Source organism: Petaurus breviceps, unplaced genomic scaffold (assembly GCF_028583685.1).
Source record: "Petaurus breviceps papuanus isolate PSGF00001 unplaced genomic scaffold, PetGlider_PUasm1.0 551, whole genome shotgun sequence".
NCBI classification, from domain to species: Eukaryota; Metazoa; Chordata; class Mammalia; order Diprotodontia; family Petauridae; genus Petaurus; species Petaurus breviceps.
Genome location: NW_027186372.1, coordinates 10701041 through 10726493, shown reverse-complemented (window position 1 = coordinate 10726493; position 25453 = coordinate 10701041). Strand labels below are relative to the sequence as shown.

Below are 25453 nucleotides of genomic sequence, written 5' to 3'. Positions count from 1 at the left end.
ATGGAAGGAGAGCTACATGGCACAGGAGCACCATGGCAAAGTCTAGAGAGTCAGAGGCAGAGTCAAGAAGAGAAAAAAAAAACATGGCCATCTCAGGCCTTTCCCCAAAATGGAGGAATTCCCCAATGGGAGAAGGGGTTCCCATGGTAGAGGGATATTCTAGGCTGAGACAGCTCTACCTGGAAGGAAGTTTCAGGATGAGAAGGCACACTAGTAGTAGTGGCACAGGAGAGAAGGGGGCATATACAAAAGATGCTAGGAAGGTTAAGTCAACAGGACTTGGCAATTGCTTGGATATGGAGGGTGAAAGGAAGTGAGTTGTGTGACTGGGAAGATGGTAGTGCCTATCCTGGGAGGAAGTTGGTAAAACGGGAGAATTTGGGGGAAAGATACTGAGTTCTGTTGTAGATGTGTTGAGTTTGAGATATCGATAGGACATCCAGTTCAATATGTCTAGTAGGTAATTGGAGATGTGAGCCTGGAGGTCAGGAGAGAAGTTAAGGCTGCCTGGATAAGTACATCTGAGAATCATCTGCATAAAGATGATAACTCAGTCCATGGGAGTGAATGAGATCACCAAGGGAAACAGTCTAGAGGGTAAAGAGAAAGCCGCCCAGGAAAGAGCCTTGAAGCATACCCTGAGTTGAGGGGGACAACCTGGGTAGAATTACATGAGAAATAATGTAGGAAAAGTACAAACAAAGGGGTCATAAGACCTCAAAAAAAATATAGAAGCACTTTTCAAAATGGTGTGGAATTAGTTAAGAACAAGCAAAGTAGAACACCAGAGAACACCCTTCTAGGGTCAAAGAAAAGAAATGGTTAGCCGAGGGCAGTTTGCAGCAAAAGTAATTTGTGAACCTAGAGTCCTTTGACTCTGAAGCCAACACCGGAATGACTTCTGAAGTGATTTTTAAGGCCATATTTGAACTCAAAAACCAGGGTTCACATTTGGGCTCTGTTATGTACTACATGTGTGTTCCTAGGCAAGTCATGGTCTTTCTGGGGCTCAATGTCCTTATGTGCAACTTAAGGAGACTAGGTAAATAGCTTCTAAAGATTCTCCCAGGTTTAAATCTGTGATCTCTGGTCACTAAATTCTAGGATTATAGAAAAAAAAATTGTGAGAGGTAGCTATGTTCCTCTTGGACACACTTATAAATCTGTCATTCCATAGAGCAATCTGACTTTCCCTCATAACAGGGCAATTTCTAGCCTAGATTCCAGATTTTTTTCACCAACCAGTTCTGGTCAGCAGAGGTCCCCACAGGAGCAGTTATTAGCAGCCAGGTCAGCTTTCTCAGGGTTGTTACGCAGGACTGTTCTCTCTTGGGCTGTACAGAAACTGAGCTGAAGTAGACAAATAATGTCAAGTCCATAGGGGCTCAGTTACATAACGCTACGAACAGGATTACAGAGATGTAGTTGAGCAGGAATTTAAGCTTTCGTGAGCCAAGCTATGAAGTCCCATTCTAGGAAGTGTCCAATACAGACCTATTTAGACTCAGGGAACAGAAATCTCTTTGGGCTAGAGATTGCTCTGCCAGGTGGGGAAGTCAGCTTGCTCTATGGGATTTCCAAGGGGCTTGGGGAGCTGGGGTAGAGCAAATCCAGACACTATGACTGTACAAGATGGACATAGCTACCTCCATAAAACGTCTACTAAAAGATCTCTCTGTCTCTCTCTCTCTGTCTCTCTCTCTCTGTCTCTCTCTCTGTCTCTCTCTCTCTCTCTCTCTCTCTCTCTCTCTCTCTCTCTCTCTCTCTCTCTCTCTCTCTCTCTCTCTCTCTCTCTGTCTCTCTGTCTCTCTGTGTAGGGTGGCTAGGTAGCACAGTAGATAGAGTAACACACTTAGAGTCAGGAAGGAGTTCAAATCTGGCTTCAGACACTTACTAGCTATGTGACCTTGGGCAACTCACTTCACCCTATTTGCCTCAGTTCCTCATCTGTAAAATGCGCTAGAGAAGGAAATAGCAAACCACTCCAGTATCTTTGCCAAGAAAACCCCAAATGGGGTCACAAAAAGTTGAACATGACTGAACAACATCTATCTATCTAATAGTAAAATGAGGATAAGAAAATACTAATACCTATTTCTCACGAGGATCAAATAAAACAATATATGTAAGTGCTTTGTAATCTTAGAGCTTTATATAAATGTTAGCTATTATTATTATTATTACTATTATAGATGAGTTGAACATAAACATTCCTCAGCCTTGCCAAGTTCAGTTTCATGCTTAAGAATTTGTAATCAAGAGCGCACATGCTGTTAGGTGGGATCAGTACATGGCTGTTCAGGGAAATCTGCCTTCTTCTGGGGCCACTTTCCTCTTGCCAGTCAGTAGTTTTATTTCCATTTTAATTTTCAGAGAGTTGGCCTCCCAGGAACAGCCTCTCGCTTGGAATCTGCGACTCTGTTGTGTGTTTATGCACTAAGCTTGCATGTAATTGACAAATTTAAATTCTGGTCATATTTCATTTATTACACCAACTCGGGGAAAAATCCTGGGCGAAAACCTAATTACAGAGAAAGTGCCATGAGGTAATTGCTGTGAAGGAACTCCTCCAGCAGCCAGGCTGCATATTTCATCCACCCATAAGATGATTATGCTGACAAGGTTTTGAAAAATAATAAAATCTGTTTAATAAAAAAGAAACAAAATACCAGCATTTTCACACACAAAGTATTAAAACATCCTTCATTTTGGACAGATTCTAAGTCATTTGATTTTTATTCAAATAATGATCCATGGCCAAGATAGTTATTTTATTGAGGACCAAAATATCATTATCCTTCATACAGACGGCATTCTGAAGGTCTCTGGGCCTGTTCCCATTTAGACCAGCAATGTATTTGCTTCTCATAGGTCCATTACCTCTTTAGTCTGTATCCCACAGTAAAAAACAGACTCAGACTGGATGGTAGCATTAGGAATGAGGACATAGATGTTTTCCTGATTGGCTGAAGCTCCTTTCCATGCTCCAGGTGTAAGAAAAACAACATCAGCACCAAACCAGGGATACCTCTGTGCTCACAAACTTGTTAAATGATGTACCTGTATAATTTCTAGGGTAAGAACTTCTCTCAAAATATACATCAATATGTATACGTATTTACATATACAGCTCTAAGAAGTTCTATATATTCCTGCATGACTTCACCCATCCATCCGTCATCCACCGATTCATTAGATAAAGATTTATTATGTGCATCCTATGTGCAGACCAAGGTCAAGGCTGTGGGTGACACAAAGTCGAATGATGGCACTCTTGCTATTATGGGCCTTAGAGTGTAGTTCCCTTGTGCTGCTCTGAATTTTCAGGGGTTTTTGTTTTTGTCTTACATCATCTCAACCAAAGTTAGCCACTGTAGAAGACTTTTATTCTCTGAATGTTAGACATTACCTTTATACATGTACACAGCATTGTATGATTAAAAAAATAGACTTAGAGGCTGGAAGTCTGGGTTCTTGGCTCTATCATTAACCAGCTTTGTAGCCTTTGGTGACTCCTTTATTCTCTTGACTCAGTTTACTCTTATGTAAAACAAGAGGCCTGAATTAAATGAGCTTTTAGATTCTGGCCTGCTCTGAAAATCTGATTCTGTGGAGCATAGGTGATGTATAGGCCTAAACTTTAAAACCTGCAATTATGTGTGTGTATGTATGTACAGATACATATATACATACACATATGCACACACACATACCTATATGTATTCATGGGGCAGCTAGGTGGTACAGTGGATAGAGTATCAGGCCTAGAGTCAAAAAGACTCTCTTTGTGATTTCAAATCCAGCCTTATACACTTACTAGTTCTTTGACCCTGGGCAAGCACTTAACCCTGTTTGCCTGTTTTCTTGTCTGTAAAATGATCTGGAGAAGGAAATGGCAAACGACTCCAGTATCTTCCAGTATCTTTGCCCAAGTGGGGTCACAAGCAGTGGGACATGACTGAAAAGCAACTGAACAATAACAAAGACACGTATGTACGTGTATGTACATGTATAGACAAAAAATAAACCAAGGTAAATGAACATGAAAAATATATACACACATATCATGTATATGTGTGTATGTGAATACATACATATGCACACACCTACATGTGTGTGTATGCAACAACAAAAAACAAGAAACTGACAAAAACATTTACATCTAAAAAATCGATGCACATATTTTGCCTTACATTTTGGAGCATGTGGACATCAGAATGGGATAACAGTACGAATGTGGGGAAAGCACATGCTTGTCAGGATGCTAGGGAAAGGACTCCAAATCAAATCACTTTCCCATTCAATTAGGTGAACTTTGTTTTTTATGAATCCAAGTATATAGCTCTCTAAATTAGGAATTCTTTACCCAAGGCCTGTGAACTCTTTAAAAATAATTTTTGATAACTGTACTGTAGTATAAATGCTTTCCTTTGTAATTATATGCTTTTTTGTGCATTTACAAGCATTACTCTGAGAAGGGGTCCATAGGTTTTGTTAGATGTCAAAGGAGTCCCTGACACAGAAAAGACTAAGAAGCCCTGATCTAGACCATACCTACTTTGCTCTGACTTTAGTTAACTGCAAACAGGTTTCATTTCAGCTCTGGATGAAGAGCTTGTGGATTCTAGAAGAAAGAGGATTTACAAATCCTCCTCAGCTAAGATATGTTTATAGTCTCAAAAGCAAGAAGGGCAGTTGGTATTAATTAATGAATAGGAGTCAATGTATTCAAATAACAGTCAAAATCAGGAAGCCTCTGAAATTGTAAAAAGACTAAACAATACATTGTACAGTATCAACACCTATTCAGGCTCTCTAAACCAACATTTTCCTTGAGAAAATTAGCAATGCTTTCCAAAATGCAGTAATTTTTGCTTCATTGAATAAACCATCAGGGTAGGAGCAGATAATATCAACCTCAAATTCAATCTTTAATGTCAAGGGAAAATATGTCATTGTTTTAGAGGGCGAATGATAGAATTAAGAGCATATTTTATTTTGAGACAGAGAGAAAGGAATTGTCTGATTGGTGAGCTGATGGTTATAAACATGGCATTGTAAAGTATAAATCTCCTAGAGGAAGGAAGATATTTTCCAAAGAGAAAGTCAGGGAAGGTGACCAAGAAACAAAGGTTATAGTGACTGTCAGAAAACATTAATCTGCTCCTCATGCTGAGCTCTCTATCAGCCCTAGATGCAACCTTGCTTACTAGTTGCAGGACTATCCAAGTACTGAACCTGAATGCATCATGCCCTGTTCTTCCTATTTTGGGTGAGATGGACTTTGTTAGCACCAGCCCAGTTTTCAAACTGCAGAAAACATTTCACAGTGTGTCTGCTGGTGGAAGACTAAAGAATAGTAAATGATCTTTTCTCACCTAGGAGCCATGACATTTGAGGTAACAATGATCAGTATAATCTTTCACCAATCGTTTCTTTCACAATTTCAAGAAACATTTTTCCTGAAGAAACAACTGACTATTTTAAACATAGTATCAGCAACAGAAAGAAGAAAATCAAGTAAGGATTACAGTTTTGAAGTAAAGGGAGTTTTTCTTCCATCTGTGGCTGGGATCAAAATTCTGATGACGATACTGGCATCTTTATTTATCTGATTAGAATGAAGACATTGGTCAGAAAGACGGATCTCTACTCTCCCAACAGCAGTTCTGCGGCACGTGCAGCAACACAGGTAATGAGAAAAACCATATGCTTATGTTGCTATGTCCCAGATTGTTAAATATGACAAAAAAAAAGTCTAATTGTTCACTTCCATACAGGGGATTTCCAAAAAGGGAGTTTATGTTCAGGCAGGAAACAAGTCTGTCTCTGAGGCTTCCAAAAGTCTGTACTTTTAATTGGTAATGAGCAGACAGATGATGTAAATGAGGGCTCTGAGAGTTAGTGAAAGAAGAAGAAGCATTTACCCCAATTTGTTTTCCTGGAAATGAATGCTTCATGTCAAGAATGTGTAATAAAAACAACAAAGGCACTCCTATTTTGCACCATAAATGGCTTAATTACCTTGTTGCTTCACAACAGATTTGCCCTTTATGAGAGAATTTACCAGCTCTTTAATCCCTCTTATTTGATTAACGCTGGAATCAGTGCTCACAACCTGTTCAGATGTCATAACATGTTATATTTGCAAACATAAAGGAAGATGAGTTTTTGAGCATCATATGTTAGAGATACATTTTAAGGAGAGCAGATTATCTTTTAAGGCTCTACTTTCTCGAAGAAAAAAATGTTCATAGGATTTCAAGCAGAAAGAGTCATTAGAAACCACCTAATCCAACCCCTTCATTCTACCCAAGAGGAAAGTGAAGGCCAAGGAAGTTAATGTTATATTGGAGGAAGCACTGAGCTTAGAGTTGGGGAAGACTTTACCCAAGGTCTATGAACTCTTTAATTACAAAGGAAAGCAATTATACTAAAATACAGTTATCAAAATACATATTTTAAAGAGTATATAAACCTTGGGGAAGACCTTAGTTTGAATTGAATCTGACATGTACTAACTGTGTTACCCTGGGCAAATCTCTTAATTATCGGAGTCTGTTTTTCCAGCTATAAAATAGTACCCACTGTAGTTCCAGACACACAGTTGGTACTCAGTAAATCCCTGTTGAATGGGGAGTGGGTATTTGGAAAGTTGATCAGCAAAGTGTAAAATTCTTTGGGTTTTTTCTGCAAGGCAGTTGGGGTTAAGTGACTTGCCCAAGGTCACACAGCTAGTTTTTGTGTTAAGTATCTGAGGCCAAATTCGAACTCAGGTCCTCCTGACTCCAGGGCCGGTGTTCTATTCATTGCACCACCTAGCCACCCCTAAAGTGTAAAATTCTTCAAACCTCCTTTAGAGTTAGTGTGCTACAAGGGAATTGGAGTCAGAGGAGTTGGGTGTGAATCCCAGCTATTATTTCCTACCTTATGTGACCTTGAGAAAATTACTCTCTTTTGGTCTCCTAGGTAAAATTAGAGGTTGAACTAGATGATGGCTAAAGTTCCTACTAGTTCTAAATTCTATGATTCCTTAGTACCATGATATGGAACAATGGAAGGAACACCGGCCGGGTGTCAGAAAGTCCAGATCTGCGTTCCAGCTCTACTGCTAAGTCCACTGGCTCCCTTCTGGTTTTCTTCCTTCAGCCTTCCTTCCTTTCAGAAGCACCACAGTGGCACAACGGAGAGAACATTGTACGGGGAGGAAGGAGGAAGACGAACAAGAATTTTAGAAGTCTCTTGCAGCTATGAAGTTTATGTTCTGCACAAATCCTGTAATTGTACAATATCAAACCTGGAAAGCACCTTTGAGACCACCCTGAAACCGTCATTTTTAAAGGGAAAAAAATGAGATCCAAATGACTTGATTCTTACACATCTCTTCTTCAATAGCAAAATGCAGAAACAATCTTAAAGGTAAGATCGGCAGCACCGTTGGTCTACCTCTACCTATACTGCTAGCCAACACCTAGCTAGTATTAACTGTTCTCATCCCTGAAGGCAGAAAAGCAAAAGGAGAGTGGCCAGTCCCAGTCTTTCAGAGGCTTATGCATTAATTGGGGAAATAAGGGAAGAATATATGAAAAATTCTGTTTTCTGTGTGTATAGGCATACATGATACACAGATACATATATGTGAACATATACCCTTGCATATGTAAATATACATGCACGCATTTCTATATCCACACAATCACATGCATATGTGCACATCTGCATGTATACCCATACACAGACAATTTGATGCTCAACAACCCTGTGAGGGAGCTATTATTATTACTAGCACTATTTTATAAATAAGAAAATTGAATTACAGAGAGGTTAAATACATCTAGGTGGCACAGTGGATGGAGCGCAGGGCCTGGAAACAAGACCTGGGTTCGTATTCAGTCTCAGGAGCCTAACACTGTCTGCCTCAGTTTCCTCGTCTGTAAAATGATCTGAAGAAGGAAATGACAAACCACTCCAGCCTCTTTGCCACGTTAAACCCCCAAAGGAGTTACGGAGAGCTGGACACGACAGAAAAATGACCGAACCATAGTAAGTGACTTTGCCTAGGGACACAGAACCAGCGGGAGGGAGCTTTCTAACTCCGGTCCTCCAGACGCCAAGCCGCTGCAGGGGGTGAGAGGACAGGAAGTCGCCGGCCTTCCTGGTAGCAATCTCACAGGAGCACTGGGGTCAAAGTTGCTCCGCCCCTCGAGATCTCACCTTCCTCGGGTCCCTGCTTTGGCGGCTGCAGGAATTTTGTCCGAAAAGGCCGGAGAACAGGGCGGGCTCTAGGTCTCCTCTCCAACGCTAAAAGATGCTCAGGACGGAGGCTTGGCGCTACTTGGACTACAAGCCCCAGCATGCACCGGGGGAGAGGGAGTCGCCAATCAGAAATAGGCAGGCCTCCCTCGCTCCCGGCATGCTCTGGGAAGGCTCCTGGGGGGGGGGGTCCGGAGGGGCGTGGGAGGAAGCTGCGCCCACTCGGGAGGTGGGAATCAGCTTGTTCGCGCCTTTCCCTCCGGGAGCAGCCTGCTTTGAGGCCCCGACGGTGGGGGCGGGGCGGCGTTCTCTCCCTCCCTCCCTCCGGCCTCCGGAGCTCGCAGACCTAGGCTTCGTGGTGAGGGAGGTGGGCTCAGTAAATCAGTAAATCGTGCCCGTTTTGTGGGGTAGAGCGTCCAGACGCCCACAGGTGCGGCCATTCGGCCACAGTCTAGTCGTCACCGAGCGGCGGAGCTAGAGTTCGGATGCCCGGTCCTTGGGCCGGGCTTTGTTTTTGTTTGTTTTCTCCTTTCTGGGCCTCCAAGGGAACTTCCGGTGTGGAGACTGCCTCCCCCATGGGGGGAACACGGTCAATTCAGGGCCTTAGTTGCCTTGGGGTGCAGGGGTGGATGTTCCGGAGGTAGGACTTGAATTCAGGCCCGGGGAGTCACGCGGATGCGGAAACCTCGCTGGCCCGCCCCCAATAAACAATCGCTTTTTTTAAGGGGGGTGGGGAGACACGCTAGGAAGGAGGGAGTGAATGGTCCGAGATCAATGGATCAAACTAGGATTGATTAGAATCTTGACTAACCGGCTTTATTGCCTTTGGTGCACAAGGGAGGTGCGAACTCCATGGCTGTCTGCAGCCTTAAAGAAGGGAGAGCTGTTTCTCCAAGGGCCAGGTGCTGGCTGCGTAAATGTCACCAGGTATGGTTAGCCAGATTCCACGGGCTGTGCGGAGACACGGGTGGAGGGTGGGGAGGCTGGCGAGACCTTCCTGCGGCCGCACTGGGATCTCACCGTCCTCAAGCCCTTGGAATAAAGGGAAGTCGGATGGGAGAGCACTCCCCGGGCACCCCCTCTCTAGCGCATCAGCTGCGTATGGTACAGTGCCCTTTCCTCCGCCGTTCTTCCAGTCAGATGGTGGCAAGAAGTCCCTGGGCTGGGAGCGTCCCCGATTAGCCGTAATGTGGAGCCTGTAGACCTTCGATTGTTCTTCACCTGAAATAATAGCCATTATAGAATGGCACTTTTTGCAATACCTTCCTCAGAGCAAGTCTGTAAATAAGTAGTGCAAGTATTATATTCCCATTTTAAAGGTGATCAAAGAGATCCTGAGAGTTGTGTCTTTGGTCACACAATTACTAAAGGGAGGACCAGGACTCAGGTTTTGGTCATCTGACTTTTAGCTCTGTGACTTTCTACTATCTCATCTTGTCTCAGAAAATAGAAGAGTTGGAGTTATATAATCTCTAAAAGTTCCTTCTAGTGCTTTCATCCTATGAGCATCTATAATCATCTTTCTGATCTAGCATGCAAATGGAAGTAAGTTGACTGCCGGTCCTCTGGTAGTATTTAAGAATTCATGAGTGTGAATACTTTAAACAAAAATTAAGGTTGTTAAAAAAAGAAAAACTCCAACAACTAATTTCTTTTTTGTCTTGAAAATTGTGTATTTTAGACAGTGGATTATATACCCTCAGGGTAAATATATCTGACCCAGGCAGAAGACAAAAATACCAATTCTTTATATATACTAAAATTTAGTTTGTTTTAGCCATTATAAATAATGATCTGGGGGCAATAAGCCTAAAACTGTGTGTCTTTTGCTCCTAATTAGAATATATTCTTCAGCGAAGACAGGACCGTGTCTTGCAATTTTAAACATTTATAGGTAGGGATAGTGTTTTTCTATGGAGTAGGCATTTTTGAATGCCTGCCAAATAATTGCACTTGAAATGAATGAAATTTTTATGTTGCTGAATTTTTCTTGTAGTTGGAACATTTATAAATTATATCACCAAAAATGGAAAATCCTAGACTAAATATATAATTGAGCCATTACATGAAAAATGTCTTTTTTCATGCTACTCAGAATATTTGTGCCATTCAGCAATAATAGGTGATAGTTTAGCTGATTATATTATTAGTATCTAAAATCTAAGCTATTATTTTTAATTTTTATGTCATTGTTTCCACTGTAATGGCCCCATCTTGTGGCGATAGTTTGATTTCGAAAGGACTTCATTAATAGCTTTTATTGAAAGAATTTTCATTCTCCCAGGTACCCATTCTAGAAAACTAGGTAGCTGTCTTTGACTCTTTCTCTTCCTCACTTCCATTATCTGACTGGTTGTCAAGTCCTGTCAATTCTATCTTCACAATATTTTATACCTGTTCTGTCCTCACACTGCCATTACCCTACCTGAGACACCTATTTCCATTTTTTCTAGATTGGGGTGGGGAACCTGAAGCCTTGAGGCCACATGTGGAACTTCTAAATCCTTGGGTACGGCCTTTTGACTGAGTTAAAGTTTTATAGAACAAATCCTTTTGTTAAGGGGATTTATTCCATGAAGTTTGACTTCAGTCAGAAGGCCACACTGGAGGACCACATGTGGCCTTGAGGCTGCAGGTTCCACACCCCTGGTAGACTATCTGAAATGGCCTCCTAATTAGACTCTGCCTTTAGTCTCTCCACTTTCCAGTCCATTTTTCACATAGCTACCAAAATTAATGGATATGTCAGATCACTACAACGCCATGTTAAAATCTACTAGTGCCTCCACTGTTGCCTATATTATAAAATAGAGCCTCCTGAACTTGGCATTTAAAGATTTTTTACAATCTGATTCCAACTTAGTTTCTGACCTTATTCATAGGCTACTAGCTGTTCTTTAATTTTATCTTGCCTTCTCCCTCATCCATGCAATTACACAGACCCAGAATATTTCAGGGGTATGCTGAAGCCACCTCTAATCTGGCAGAGATTGTTAAATTTTCATCGTGTGCATTTGTATTTCAGAAATCAGTGATTACTACAAAGAGGCTTGATTTATTGTTTTGTTGATTGTCTAGACTTCAGTGTTAATAATGCAGATTTATCTTAAAAGTGCATGCAAACTGATGGAATCCTAATAAAGCTGCCCCCTAGCCCCAGTATTCTAACTTCATTACAGGCCCCACTGTATCTACCTAGCGCCCCACCACCAATGTCCCAACTTCTTCACCTATGTCTCACTGCTCACTGGAATAATAGGTGTGTCCCAGCACTCTTAGTTCCCACAGAAACAGCAAAGTGTGTCCATGTGATTGGAACCCAGCTACTACCTCTACCTAGTCACTGCCCTCAGACCCATTCCCACAGAAACAAGTAATCACAATCACACCATCCATCTAGCCCAAGACAGGACCACAATGCCTAACTATCTTGACCAGATAGGACCATAATAGCTAGCCAATTGGAGGGCAGCATGACCAGAATGTTTTACCACCAAACCATAGATGGGACCCCTTCTCCATTACCTAATCACTTAACAAACTCCTGCCTTTTTAACGTTAATCATATTCCTATATTCTATGTAAATTTTGATTGTGTAATCAGCATCTTTATCCTATAAAAATCGATTTTGCTTTCTCTGAAGTTGCTGATTCCTCTTGGAACTTCATGAGAGGTGTCAATCTCAATAAATGTCTATACTTGAATTAGAGGTGTTCTGACTGAATTCTTTGAGACAGTTCCACCACAGCACATCATGAAACCACAACAGTTTTTGGGGTCCCTGGATTTAAACCACAACACATACATTTTCCCCCCAGAGAGTCTGGTCCTTGAACATTTACTAGTACATCCTTGAATGTATTCTTTTAGCATCTTTGCCTGTTGAAATCTGACATTTCTTTTATGGCCCAGCTCAGAAACCATTCTTCCAGTGACCTTCCGTTATCCTCTCAGTTGAAAGTGATTTCTTCCTTTTCAAATTTTCTTCCAGCACATCGCTTCAATTTTTCATTTTCCTCTTAGTATTTCTACCCTATATTGTACTTTTTTTGTGCATTTCTCTTAGCAGCATTAGATTATAAGCTCCTAAAAGCTAAATAATCAAGATATTCATCTTGTTATTTCCCACTATATTGCAGTGTCTTGCACATGCTTAATAAATGTTTGTTGAATTGAATAACCTATCTGAAAGTGTCTTTAGTTGGAAAAATAATATATAACAAAATGACATATATCATGACCTCATAAATGATATTACTTCAGTTTTTTTTCACTTAGATTTAGTCCTTAGAAAAAAAGTAAAAATATAGTTCTGGGTTTAAAAATTGAATTTATTGATATCTTTTGTTTTTTTTTTAGCATCTTCATTTTTGAATATATTGCTCTTCCTTCCCCAACCCAGAGAGATATCTCTTATAACAAAAGAACTTTTTAAAAAAGAGCAAAAAAAAGACAGTTGAGCAAAAATAATCAACACATTATCAAATTTGAGAGTATAGTCATTATTCCATACTAATAAACCACCACACCAAAACCAACACCATACGAATACTATCATAGTTCCATACCAGAAAGAGGCACATTTTTTCATCTTTTCTTTAGGACTAGGCTTGGTATTATAATTAAACAGTATTCAGTTTCATTTTAATTTTTTTCCATTTATATTACTGTTTTATATATATATATATATATATATATATATATTGTTAACTCTTCCCTCTGAATCAGTTCATAAATCTTCCCATCTTTGCCTGAATTCTATCATTTCTTATACTATAATATTTCAATATATTCGTGTATTTGTAGATAATATTATTACAAAATTTCTTCGCCAGTTTCTCAAGTAATGGGCATTTGCTCTAAAAATATAGTTGAAAATATCTTGCAGTATTTCTGTTTTGTCAATTTTTATTTTTTTTTCCAGCAAAATGTTTAAGAATTATGTTGCTGACCAGCAGTTAAACCTGAAAGATATAATTAAAACTATGGAAAAAATTTCTTTGGATCTGAGGAAGATGGATGGTAAGTATGAAATCCCTGGAAGTCAGATTGCTTGCATATTATTGTTATAAAAGAAGAGGAGAGTCAGTGTATGTCCCTGCTCTACTTAGTTAACCTGTGGTTGACTATTGAATTTTTGGACTTGAAAGTATTCTCTTTTGTGGCTAGAACAGTAACACAAATGAAATTGTGCCAAATTAATCATCTGACCACTGAGTTTTAGAGCTGACAGGAAACTAAGATATCTGATATTTGGCTGGAAGTCAGGAGGTTTGGGTTATAATAATGGGTCTGCCACCAAATAGCTTGTGACCTTGATTAGGTCACAACCATTCTAAACTTTAGTTTCCTCATCTGAAGAGCCTAGATACTAAGATCCCTTTCATTTTTTAAATGTTTCATTATTCTCTTTTATTAGTTATGTATTCTTCATCTGACACAATCAAACTATTTATGTAAAATTTTAGTAGATCATATTTTACACTCACCTAGTTAACTAAATTACCAAAAAAGCCTTTTACATTAAAGTACTTCATTTATTTATTTATTTATTTTGGTGATTCTAATCAGTACCCTCCCCAACTTTTTGTAAATTCAGATTCATATAAACCTGGTTTTCATAAGACAATTTCCCAACCAGAGACTAAAATAGGAGAGACTGGACAAAGAGCCAGCCAGAACATCCAGAAGAAAGACAACACAATGACATCTGGTTTGCAGTAGGAACAGGACTTAACCTTGATGCAACAGAGTCCCATTCTGGCATTGAAGGGGGAGACAAGAACTGGCCTCTGCATCTGGGGTTCATGCAAAGCAGGGGGAGAACTTGGACCTAATATAAAGTCCCAATTCAGAAACTGAAGTTAAAGACATGAATAAGCAGAAGAAAATTGATACAATTATGAAATGCTAAAGATTAAGAGAATCCCAAGGTAAAACCCCAGAAGAAGAAATAACTCTGCTATAACAATGGCTAGTAGAATCTCAGAACAAAGAATAGACTGGAAATAAGGACTCTGAGAGTTTATAGAAAAGATAAAGAAGAATTGAAACAAGAAATAAAGAATGAAATTAGAACATTTAGAAAGAGAAAAATAGCTTAGAACAGAAAGGGGGAAAATCTTACCAAAGAAGTAGATGCTTTGAAAAAATAGAATGGATCAAACTGAACTCAGTGGTTCTATACGACTGCAAAAAATATTTGAAATAAAAAAATTGAAAAGTTAGAAGAACAAATGAAGTATCTGCTAACAAAAAATACCTGACCTGGAAAACAGATCAAGAAGAAATAATTTGAGAATCATTGGTCTTCTCAAAGACTGTGAACAAACAAAACTCTGGAAACTGTATTTTAAGAAATCATAAAAGAAAACTGCCCAGAACTTTTAGAATCATATGGCAAACTAAAAATATAACCCACAGGTTACCTCCAGAAAGAAACCTGAAGTTGAATACACCCAGAAATGTCATAACCAAAATCTCTGGGGAAGAGAGGGCGGCGGGGGGGGAGGAGGGAGAAGGACAGGGAGAGGGAGACAGAGAGATCAAGTACCAGGGTACCACAGTTAGGATCACACATGATTATTCAGCCATTACCTCAAGGAAAGAAAAACTTGGAATACAATATATCAAAAAGCCAAAGAAAAATGTCTACATTCAAGAATAACATCTTGTAAAACTAAGTATAGTCATACAGGGGGAAAATGGGTTTTTAATACAACAGAGGAATTTCGGACTTAACTATTGAGGAAACCAGAGCTGAGTAGAATCTTTGAAATACAAATGTAGCACATAAGAAAAACCTAGAAAGATAGGTTCATTCAAACAATTTCAGTGGGATAAATGATGATCAAATTGTTTTATTTAATATGGGGGAGAAGAGACATTTAGAACCCCACCATCTCCAAGACGCTAATTACCTTAAATTTAAACTTAGGAAATGAATGTGTTTTTATAGGTTTTTGTTTGTTTGCCATAAGTAAAGAAAAGGGAGGTAAAATAAATATACTAAAATACACTAGGTAAAGTGAGAAAGAAGAGGAGGCAAGGAAGCTAATATTATCTCATAATTGGAGTATGTCAAAAAGAATATGCAAATAGGAGAGGGTAGAGGGAATAGCCATTTATTTCTTACATGAAACAGACCAAATAAGGTAGACCATATACACGAGCTTTAGTGCTGAAATACTTTATAACCAACAGGAGAACAAGTAGAAAGAGGGATAATTAAGAGTACCCTGAACTGATGAGGAAATTGTCACAAGCAAAATGAAATTCATTTACAAAGGACTAGCTATAAAGGAGGAATTAAAAGAATAATAAGAAAGGGCTAGACCTGTCTGATTTGGATAAAGACAGAAAAGGCAAAGGAATGAGATCAGAGCACTCCAATTATAAGTTACTAGTGCTGATCCCATTACCTTTCACCACTTTTTGTTGTTTAGAATAGAAGGTAGTATGGTATGATGGAGGAGGAAATATAACTAAGTCATAGCTTTGTAAATGGGATGGACTCACAAAACTGAAGGGCTTAATGTAGTGAACAAGAAAACAAAATTTAGCTGCATCTTAAAAGAAATACAGTTGAAACAAAGATTCTCACAAAGATAAATGATGGGCTAGAGAAGAATTCCTATGTTTCCAAATGAATTTTTAAAAAGCAGGACTGGGCACCATGATCTCCACCAGAACAACAGTAAAATTGGGAATAGGTCAAAAAGATAAATAGGAAAACTATGTTATACTTACACTTAATGTTTTATACTGTACCACATTATAGATAGTTAATAAAACAACATAGAAAGTATATTCACTGAATGAAAATTCTGTGTACTTGAAGGAGAAGCAAATTATAGACAGAAGCAAAAAAAAATTGAGAACAAACTTAGGCAAAGAGGAAACAAAATCCTCACTATTCACAGATGATATGATGGTTTACTAGGAGAATCTTTGATATTCAACCAAAAATTAATTGGAAAAACTAACAACTTCAGTAAAGTAGCGGAGTATGCAGTAAACCCATAAAACTAATGAGCATTTTAGTGAATTACTAATACAACTAACCTGAGGAGATGGAAAAAGGGATATTAAAGGTAACTATAAAATATATGGGAGTCAACCCACTTATTATTTTACATGTAAGACTTCATTAAGTACAACTATAAAATACTTTGCTGAAATAAAGATCAGCTGAAATGCTTAGTCAAACATTAATTCATGATTGGTTGATGCTAAAATATTCCCTCAATTTACATATTTAATGCCATAGCAGTCAAAATAGGAGGAGGAGGTTACTTTAGAGCTAGATAAAATAAAATTCATCTGGCAGAATAAAAAGTCAAGAATTTTAAGAGAAATAATGAAGAAAGAGCAAAAGGTAAAATGGACAATTTTGAATACCTTAAATTGAAAACATTTGTAAAAACAAAATAGCTCCAGTTAGAGTTAGACTAAAAGCAATTGGAAAGTAACCTTTATAGAAAATTTCTTTGATAAAGGTCTAATAAGCAAGATACATAGGGAACTGATATATATATTTAAGAATAAGAACAAGTCTCCAATAGATAAATGGTCAAAAGATATGAAAAAAATTCTCAATTGAAGAAATGAAAACTGTAGACACAATATGAAAACATACTCCAAATAACTCCAAGAAAAAAGCAAATTAAAGCAATTTTGATATCCCTATACCCACTCTGCAGATTGATACAAATTACAAAGAAGGGAAATAATTTCAGAAGGATTGTGGGAGAACAGACACGCTAATGTATTGTTGGAGCTTCAAATTGGTTTGGCTATTCTAGAAAACAATTTAGAACTTTTCTCGAGCACATCACTAAACTGCATGTACTCTTAGATCTAGCAGTACCACTATTAAGTATCTATTCCATGTAAATCAGAGATAAAGGGAATGGTTCTACAAGAGTATATGGCAGTCTTTTTATTTTTTAAGCAAAGAACTGAAAGTAGATTCCTATCAATTGGAGAATGGCTGAGTGAATTATAGTATATATAATGGAACATTATTTTGCCATAAGAAAATGTAAACGTGGATTCAAAGATGAACAAAATAAATTCCACAATTACAACAATAACATGAAGAAACAAAACTGAAAAGCTTTTGGACTCTGATCAAAATAGTGAAGAATAATGACCACAATGTACTTTCATAATAATGAAACATACTTCCTATTTCTTAACAGTAAGGTAAAGGCCATGTACTGATAAAAAGGGATTTGATTCCTCAGACAAAGTGTTAAGATTACTTTTACTGCACTATATATATATATATATATATGTATATATATATATTTATTATAAGGGAAAGTTTCTACATGAGTTGATAGGGTAACAGTCGTAGGTTAGTAGGTAGAGGATAGACATACAATGAAAGAGCACCAATCAAACTTATTTTAATGCAAGGAGAAAAAAATGGAGAAGGGGGGTGTAAAAATAGCACTTTTGTATGTTCTTTGTTAAATTTAAAACATACACACATATGTATATATACATATGTAAAGATGTGTGTGTGTATATACATATACATTTATAACAAACCACCTAACAAGTTTACTCGTATACAAGGCTTTTGTTTTTTCTCATATTGAAATGTTTGTGCTTGTTGATCATGGTTAACAATAAAAATTATTGAAGAATTTTAAAATGTATACTGAAACAATGGCAATATGGTTAATGACTTCAGCAATCTTTTTTTTTTTCTATACAGAGCTCGTCAATTTACTTCTGTGTGATCTTATTTTGAATTTTAGTCACCCTGTGAAGACAGAAGTTGTAGCAAAAGTAGAAGAAAACAACGTTGTTTCTGAAGACTTTAAAATATCAGATCAATTGGAGTTAATTCCTACTTTGAGCAATGGTATCTGATATGTAAAAAGACAAGGATTTCCCATTTGTTTCCAAGTTGTTAAATTACACATATAAAGATAATTGTAGAGTTTAAAAATGAGGGTGTTGTTAAAACTTCTATTAAATGTTAACTGATTTGTAAAGTAATTTTGTATTGTTTCTTAGTGCTTTTCAAATTTTAAACAGTTGTTAATTTCAACTGATATGTCCTCTTAAATAGTAGCTAGGTAAATGAATGACATGAAATTGTTCATGGGACAAAGAACTTGACCCTTTATCCTAAGGGGTGGCTTTAATCCTGCTTAAAGTAAAAAGGAGCTTCCATGATCACTAATGATGGATCTACACTTACTATTTTCCACTTTTGGCAATGGTGTCCAGTCCTTACCAGTTAATTTGAACCCTGAAAGTACATTGAACCAAATGCTGGATTTGAGGTTAGAAAATCTTAGTTCCAATACTGTTTCTGCCATATACTATTTTTGTGGCGTTTGCCAAGTCATTTTATCTCTCTGGGCCTCATTTTCCTCACCTGTAAAAAAGAGGGGGCTAGTTTAGGTAATTTGCAGTGTCCCTTCAAGCTATACACCTACAATCCTTTTTTGGTATCAATAGAGATATTAATAGTTGAATAAAACAAAAGGATTTATAAATAAGATCAGCTCATGTTAAGCCAACATACAACCAAAAGTTCTTCAACACTGTACAGCTCTTTGGAATTCTGTAGGAATTCTGAGGAGATAGTGTTTTATTGTGTCTATGCAATAAAAGCCCCTTGAAAGTCCTGTGGTTGTTTTGATCCCCTTTTTGAGAAACTCTGACTTAATAGTGTGCATTTTCCCGAACCACGCCATCATCGCTATGATGAGTTAAATATTATTCTATATCAAATACTGCACATTCATATCACTTCAGGAAAAAAATGTTGATAAAGTATATCTCTAACACTTATAAAAATAAGATTTTTGCCAAAAACCCAAAGAGAAACTGCCTATTGAAAAAATATATATATATATTTTTTAAATCAGAGTTTTAGAATTAGAAGAGACCTTAGGAACCATGTTGTCCAACATTTTCATTTCATAGGGAAACAAGACAAGATTCTTTCACTGAAGTATTTGCCCAAGCAAGAATCAGTATGATATTCACTGATACACTCATTTAATGAGCAGTTATTTATTATTGTGTACAAGACACTATGCTATATATTAGAAATGTTGTTGATTCATTTTCAGTCATGTTCAACTCTTCATGACTGCATTTGGGCTTTTCTTGGCAAAGATACTAGAGTGGTTTTCCATTTCCTTTTCCAGGTCATTTCTCAGATGAAGAAGCTGAGGTAAACAGGGTAAGTTACTTGCCCAGGGTCACATAGCTAGTAAGTGTTTGAGGCCAGATTTAAACTCATGAAGATTAATCTTCCTGATTCTAAGCTTAGTGCTCTATCCACCATGCCACCCAGCTGCCCCACATATTGTGGAGAAAAAGACGAAAACTAACTTGGTGGTATTTTTACCTTTATTTTTCCAAACAATTTATGTAGTATTGGAATTATTTTTTAAATGTTTGGTAGAATTCACTTATAAATCCATCCAGTCTTGGGTTGCTTTTCCCCCCTTTTGGAAGTTCACTTATGGCTTGTTCAATTTCTTTTTCTAAAATAGGATTATTTAAGTATTCTGTGTCTTGTTCTGTTAATCTGGACAATTTGCATTTTTGTAAATATTTATCCATTTCATTTAGATTGTCAATTTTCTCGTGAAATGGTTGGGCAAAATAGCTCCTAATAATTACTTTTGTTTCTTCTTCATTGGTTATGAATTCACCTTTTTCACTTTTTTATACTGGTAATTTTATTTTCTTCTTTCTTTTTCTTAACATTGAACCTATGGGAAATAGAGAGTTAGGTTCTTGCAACCACCAAAAACTGATCTTTTGCTATATACTTTTCTGTATACAGTTCTCTATAACAAAACATTAATTCTGGTAATATGCACTTTTCCTAACAAAGTACCCATGAAATGATCAATAAAATGCAGGGGAGAGGAGAAGCAATGCTGGACTGGACGGGGAAGGGCAGAGGTGATCTCTTTTGGCTTTGGGATTGAAAGGTTCCCCATGAAAAGCACATGCCTGGAAATAAGTCCCCAGCCCAATCAGACCTTGGAATTCCTGCAAGGTGCAGCTCAGTCTGTTAGGTGTGCTGTGCTGCTGCACTTTGTCAGGCCTACTGGCCAGAACAGTTGAGAGCCTGGTGAGACAGGCAGTGCGGGAGGTGGGATGTGGGATGCACTCTGGAAAGCCTGCAAGATGGTGGGGATGACCACCATCTCATTTGCCCACAAACTTAGCCACTTTTCCATTTTTTCAATTCCTTCATCCCACATGTGAGAGCTTACTTTAGCACTTTCTGGAGCAAATTCACGAACACTCTTATGAATACTTTCCTTCTTTTTGCAGATATAAACTCTTGCACATCTCATCTGTCATTTTTTTTTTCTCTACTGCTCATAGCTGAGAATGTGGGCAAGGTTGCCAAAGAGAAAGTGAAAATGAGGTTACTAATGAAATCATGTGGATGCTTAAAATCACAAAAGTTAAATATCCTAATGTTGAAGATTGCCTGTAGCTATCAGACCTGTAGCTATATCCAGTAGGTAATTGGTAGTATAAGAGTCTGGAGGTCAGGAGAGAAAATGATACTTAGATCTGGTGATCATCTGCCTAGAGGTCATAGTTGAACTCATTGCAGTTGATCAAATCCCTGGGAAATAGGGTCCAAGATAAAGCCTTGGGATATAACAGAATGACCATAATTGAAATTTTACTAGATTGGGGGTCCAGGATCTTCCAGTTTGCTTCATGACGGTCCTGGAAAGCTTCAATTACCCGGTCACCTGTGTTCCATGATAAGGAATCAGATTAGTACTTTATTTGCTGAAAGTACAATTTATCTTCAACTTGGTGAATAGATTTTGTGACGGTACACTGAAGTTTGATAATAACAATCATCGTACTTTGGGACCATCTTTTAATAAATACCCTTCCATACCTTAATAACTTTTTTTTCAGTATAACACTTTGATGGATCTGTGATCTCATGGGTATGAATACTCCTTGCACTCACACAATCCATTTACATCTCATCTTGTTTGACTCTTGCCCATGTCCCACGAATATGGGACAGTTATGATAGTTAGAAAAATAATATCTATCTATAGATAGAACTATAATATTTCTCTGCGAGAGATCCAGATCTATCCAAAGGATTATTAACCTTTGTGATATCATGGACTCCCTTGGCAGTCTGGTCAAGCATAGATTCCTCAGAATAATATTTTTAAATGTATTAAAATAAAATACATATGATTATAAAGGAAATAGAATATATTGAAACATACTTACGAAAATGTTTTTAAGTTCACAGACCCCAGATTAAGAATTACTAGAACATGATGTAACAATCAATCTTTTACTTTTTACATGACGGACCCACCACCTCTTTTCTGTTTATATATCTCTCTGATGATGTCTTTTATATCACTTATCCCCCACTGTATTTTCTTCATACCATGGTGCAGCCTAATGATACTTATCATGTACTTCACATCATGTTCCTTTGGTGAACTGCAACTTTAACTCTTGGAAGACTTTGGTATCCTCTGCTTTTGTTTTTGTTATTTTTTTAGCTAAAAACCATCACTGGGAGAATTGTGATGTTAAAAAAAAAACCAGATGCACTTTTGTTTTAGGGAAGAAATTTGACATCATTAAAAGCATTTTGAAACTTCACAGATGCAATCTAGCCCTCTCCTCCTCCTATTCAATTTTGGTCACAGTTCATTGTGTGTCTTCAAAGTCTAAGATATATGTGTGTGTACATGCGTATATACACACATGCATATAATACACATATATTTATACATACATATCTGTGTATACACTGCTGGAACAGCCTACTTTAGACAGTAGGCCTTTATTACCTTACTTTTCCTAGTATAGATAGTTAGGACTTGATATAACTAACACGTGCTCTTACTACCTCTAAGCAATCCATCTTGAAACTACTCCACTCTGACATTGGTTAGCATGTCTCCATATACCTTATTTGATATGAAAAATTCTGGTCATCAAACAAATTATTTATTCAAGGTATGTTATATGTTTTTAATATATTCGTGGGAGAAACCTTATCCAAGTAGGGCCTTTAAGATTTCAATTTTCTTTACCAAATTAAGTGCATTTTTAATAGTCTCCAAAACAGTAGGGTCTTGTATTCACTATTCCTTTCAGTCAATTGTGTGATAGTAATAAGTGGTCTGCTTAAGAATATTGTTTGTGAAAGTCTGCCTATTTTCTTCAAACATCTTCATTCAAAACCCCTTTATGTATATCTGTATTTATATGTATGTGTTTATGTATATATATATATACATATATAAATATCTATAATTCTCAAAAAGAATTTTTAGAAATGAGAAAGTAGGCCTGTAGGTTGGCAGTATAGAGCAGTAGTTACAAAGTTGGTCCAGAACAGAGTGCTCAACTTATAAATTGGAGAGCAGTTGTTCATCAACATTGTTAGAGGGAGATTCTATGTGGTGAGTTATTTCTATCAATAAAATTACAGGTCCAGGGGGGGAAACAATAATGTAAGCAAGCTACATTTCTAGGAAGGAAGATGGTATTTTATAATTGGGAGGATGGTTTAGAGAAATTTCTAAATTATCCTAAAAACTTTAAAAGAAAGTATAGACATGTGTTTTTACTGCTTTAAAGGTGTCTTCACTGAATCCTTCGATGCTACTGTGCAATGAAATAACAGGTAAAACTCCATATCCATCATAATAGAAGCACAAATCATAGAACTATCATAAAAATTATGTTTTTAAAGGTCTAATTTCCATAGTGATAATATTTATTTTTCTTTATATAATATTTCATAGTATGATAGGCTAGCTAGGGTATGGCCTTCCTTCTCTTCCATTCTTCCTCTTCCTTCAATATAGGCTAGTTCCTTTGCTAAAAACTAGGAAAGCTCTCCCCAAACCTTGACTGGCCAAAGGGGCTGAGTCTCGAGCCACCTGGCTATAGACCTAGCTTCTTATTGGCCTCAGGTCAGGCATAACAAGGTTCCTGTACTGCCTGAGTCCCTCACGTCTTGCCCAGGTAACTCCTGTTTCCGTATAGAAGGATGGGGACCAGCTCTACCTGAGCTGATTGCTGTATCCTTTATGATTATCCTTTTGATGCTATGGCAAAGTAAACCTCCTTTAATTAACTGTGGACTGACCTACAAGTATATCATTTTGTTCTAGACTCAAACTACCAGAGGACCAATCTGAGGCAGGCTCAGCCTACCATACACACCTTAAATGTTGAAAAGCCCTTGTTTTAATGAGAGCTGACACAACAATAGAAGGGAATCCCTGATTGTTCATGAAGTGCTTGCAAAAAGAATAAAATGCAACTTAGAATCTAGCTTGCCCATTTTTAGTTAGATCAGCAAAATATAGTTAATAATTTCAGAATTTTTTCCTTGGTTTTTTAATCTTGAAATTTTCCTTAAAACCAAGAAAATAGGATTATGGACCAAGCAATAAAGGTTATACAGAAACAACAATATAAATGAAAAGAATGAATTCAGTCCAAACACAGGGGAAAAAATGACACCTTTTTATCTTTTAACAACAACAAATGATCTATGTTTCCAAACGTTTGAAATTACTGATACAAATAGAGTTTAGTTTCAAATATTAATGATTGATCCCTATTGGCATAAGTTTTATCTATAATAGAAATCAATTTGTGACATAAAGTTTTGACCTCTCAATGGAATTAAATGTTAATGTTTGCTGGAAGTTATGTGTAAAATACACATTAAGGAGGTGTTCAAAAATGCTTATATCTAATCTGTATAAATTGAATTATTAGATTTCACTTGAAGTGTGAACATCATCATTCGTGTAGTTTTAGAGACATTGAAGCATAATAAATAATTGGAGATCTCATCCTTAATAGACTTCCTTTCAAAAACATCTTTAAAAGAAAAGAATAGAACCCCATTTCCAATAAAACACAGGTTTTCTGCTTAGTTTAAGGTCTCTCTGTCCATGGTCTTGGTGGTGGTAGATCACCTTCCTGAGAGAAGAGGAAGAAACTGATATTTACTTGGTAGTTTCCTAAGCATACCCCGCAGCATATATTAACATGCACTGGTTTCTGGAGTCTCGGTTTTTTCCATCAATAAGCAGAAGTGGCATTTTCCTGAAGTAGTCAATGATATCTGGCACTGACAAAAAATCCTGGGGGTTTAAAAACAGGGAATGTTCAGTGTTAGAATTAATAGCATGAACTGAGGTAAAATGATTCTTTCGGCTTGCTAAGTACCAGTAATAGGGAACCTGTCACATTTGTGGTAATAATACGAATAGTCTTCTGTTTAGCATTAAACTCTTAGCAGAGCATCTTGAATAAATCTTATTTTCCCGTCAATCTCCAACAAACTACTCATGATAAACAAAAAAGAAATTACTTTTGAACCCTGTGTAAGTCGTTAGTTTCCTTAAAGCTTATGGCCATTGTTCCTTGTAATACAGGTATTTATTATTTCTCCCTCAATCATAGTATTGTTTTGGGTAAAGATAGATTGACTAGATATTGGGAAAGCAGGTTTCTTAGTCTACTAACTATTATCTAGACAGATGGCCTTAAGCAAATTATTTAACCTCTCTGTCTTGGTTTTCTTCTCTTAGACTGGGGATAATAATAACTATCTCATTACCTCTCTAAACATAATATTAGGTGAGCATATTTATGTAAAAGAGATTTGAAACTTAAAATGTTCTATAAATAGTATAAGATACTATTACTATAATTAGTTTAATTCTTAGTCATAAAATAATTTAATAAAATTTTTAAAAATTTATTTCCCTCATGTAGGACTGGATCTAATTTTTACAGCTTTAATAACATATTCAATAACTTATATAGTACTTTGCTATTATAAAGCATTGTACAATATATTCTTTCATTTTATCTATACAGAAACACTGTGTTAAAGATATAAAAATGTTATTGTCATCATTTTTCATCTTAAAAAATTGAGGCATAGAAGTTGGAGTGGTATGACCAGTGCCACAGTGCTACTAAATGACAGAGGTAGGATTTGATTCTTTGCCTTCTGACTCACGTCTGTTTTTTCCCCCCATCATGCTATGCTGTTCCTTGGAAAACATTTAGGTTATCTACACATTCATGGACTCAGATATTTGATCAAATTTTATTTGATGTCCATCTACATGGCAGTTACAAAAATGCTTCTGAGACAGA

The 25453-nt window shown here is 37.2% G+C and overlaps 2 protein-coding genes across 4 annotated transcripts in view; one reads left to right on the top strand and one right to left on the bottom strand.

Annotated features, from left to right (window-relative positions):
* Nucleotides 1-8452: 8452 nt before the first annotated feature.
* On the top strand, nucleotides 8453-18268 carry CUNH5orf58 (chromosome unknown C5orf58 homolog). 3 transcript variants are annotated; one of them, XM_069102391.1, is made up of 4 exons: nucleotides 8453-8482; nucleotides 9091-9180; nucleotides 13179-13276; nucleotides 17982-18268. In XM_069102391.1, the coding sequence occupies exons 3-4, from the start codon at nucleotides 13183-13185 to the stop codon at nucleotides 18137-18139; spliced, it is 252 nt and encodes an 83-aa protein (XP_068958492.1). In that variant the 5' UTR covers nucleotides 8453-8482; nucleotides 9091-9180; nucleotides 13179-13182; the 3' UTR covers nucleotides 18140-18268. The 3 variants fall into 3 exon arrangements, with proteins under 3 accessions (XP_068958492.1, XP_068958491.1, XP_068958490.1); XM_069102389.1 differs by lacking the exon at nucleotides 8453-8482 and adding an exon at nucleotides 8702-8893; XM_069102390.1 differs by lacking the exons at nucleotides 8453-8482; nucleotides 9091-9180 and adding an exon at nucleotides 8701-8893.
* Nucleotides 18269-23782: 5514 nt separating this feature from the next.
* LCP2 (lymphocyte cytosolic protein 2) overlaps nucleotides 23783-25453 on the bottom strand; it is a 78916-nt gene continuing 77245 nt past the window's right edge. Inside the window, exon 21 of the mRNA XM_069102388.1 lies at nucleotides 23783-24426. Within this exon, the coding sequence (XP_068958489.1) occupies nucleotides 24304-24426 (123 nt within the window). The 3' untranslated portion in view covers nucleotides 23783-24303. The remainder of the gene's footprint in view (nucleotides 24427-25453) is intronic.

What these genes read in the sequence shown, in the direction of transcription:
- CUNH5orf58 (XM_069102389.1), top strand. Translation starts at nt 8,739, where the DNA reads ATGCCCGGTCCTTGGGCCGGGCTTTGTTTTTGTTTGTTTTCTCCTTTC. An exon ending in GGCTGCGTAAATGTCACCAG is followed by an intron (nt 9,181 to 13,178) that starts GTATGGTTAGCC and finishes TTTTTTTTCCAG; the next exon opens with CAAAATGTTTAAGAATTATG. An exon ending in GGATCTGAGGAAGATGGATG is followed by an intron (nt 13,277 to 17,981) that starts GTAAGTATGAAA and finishes TTTTCTATACAG; the next exon opens with AGCTCGTCAATTTACTTCTG.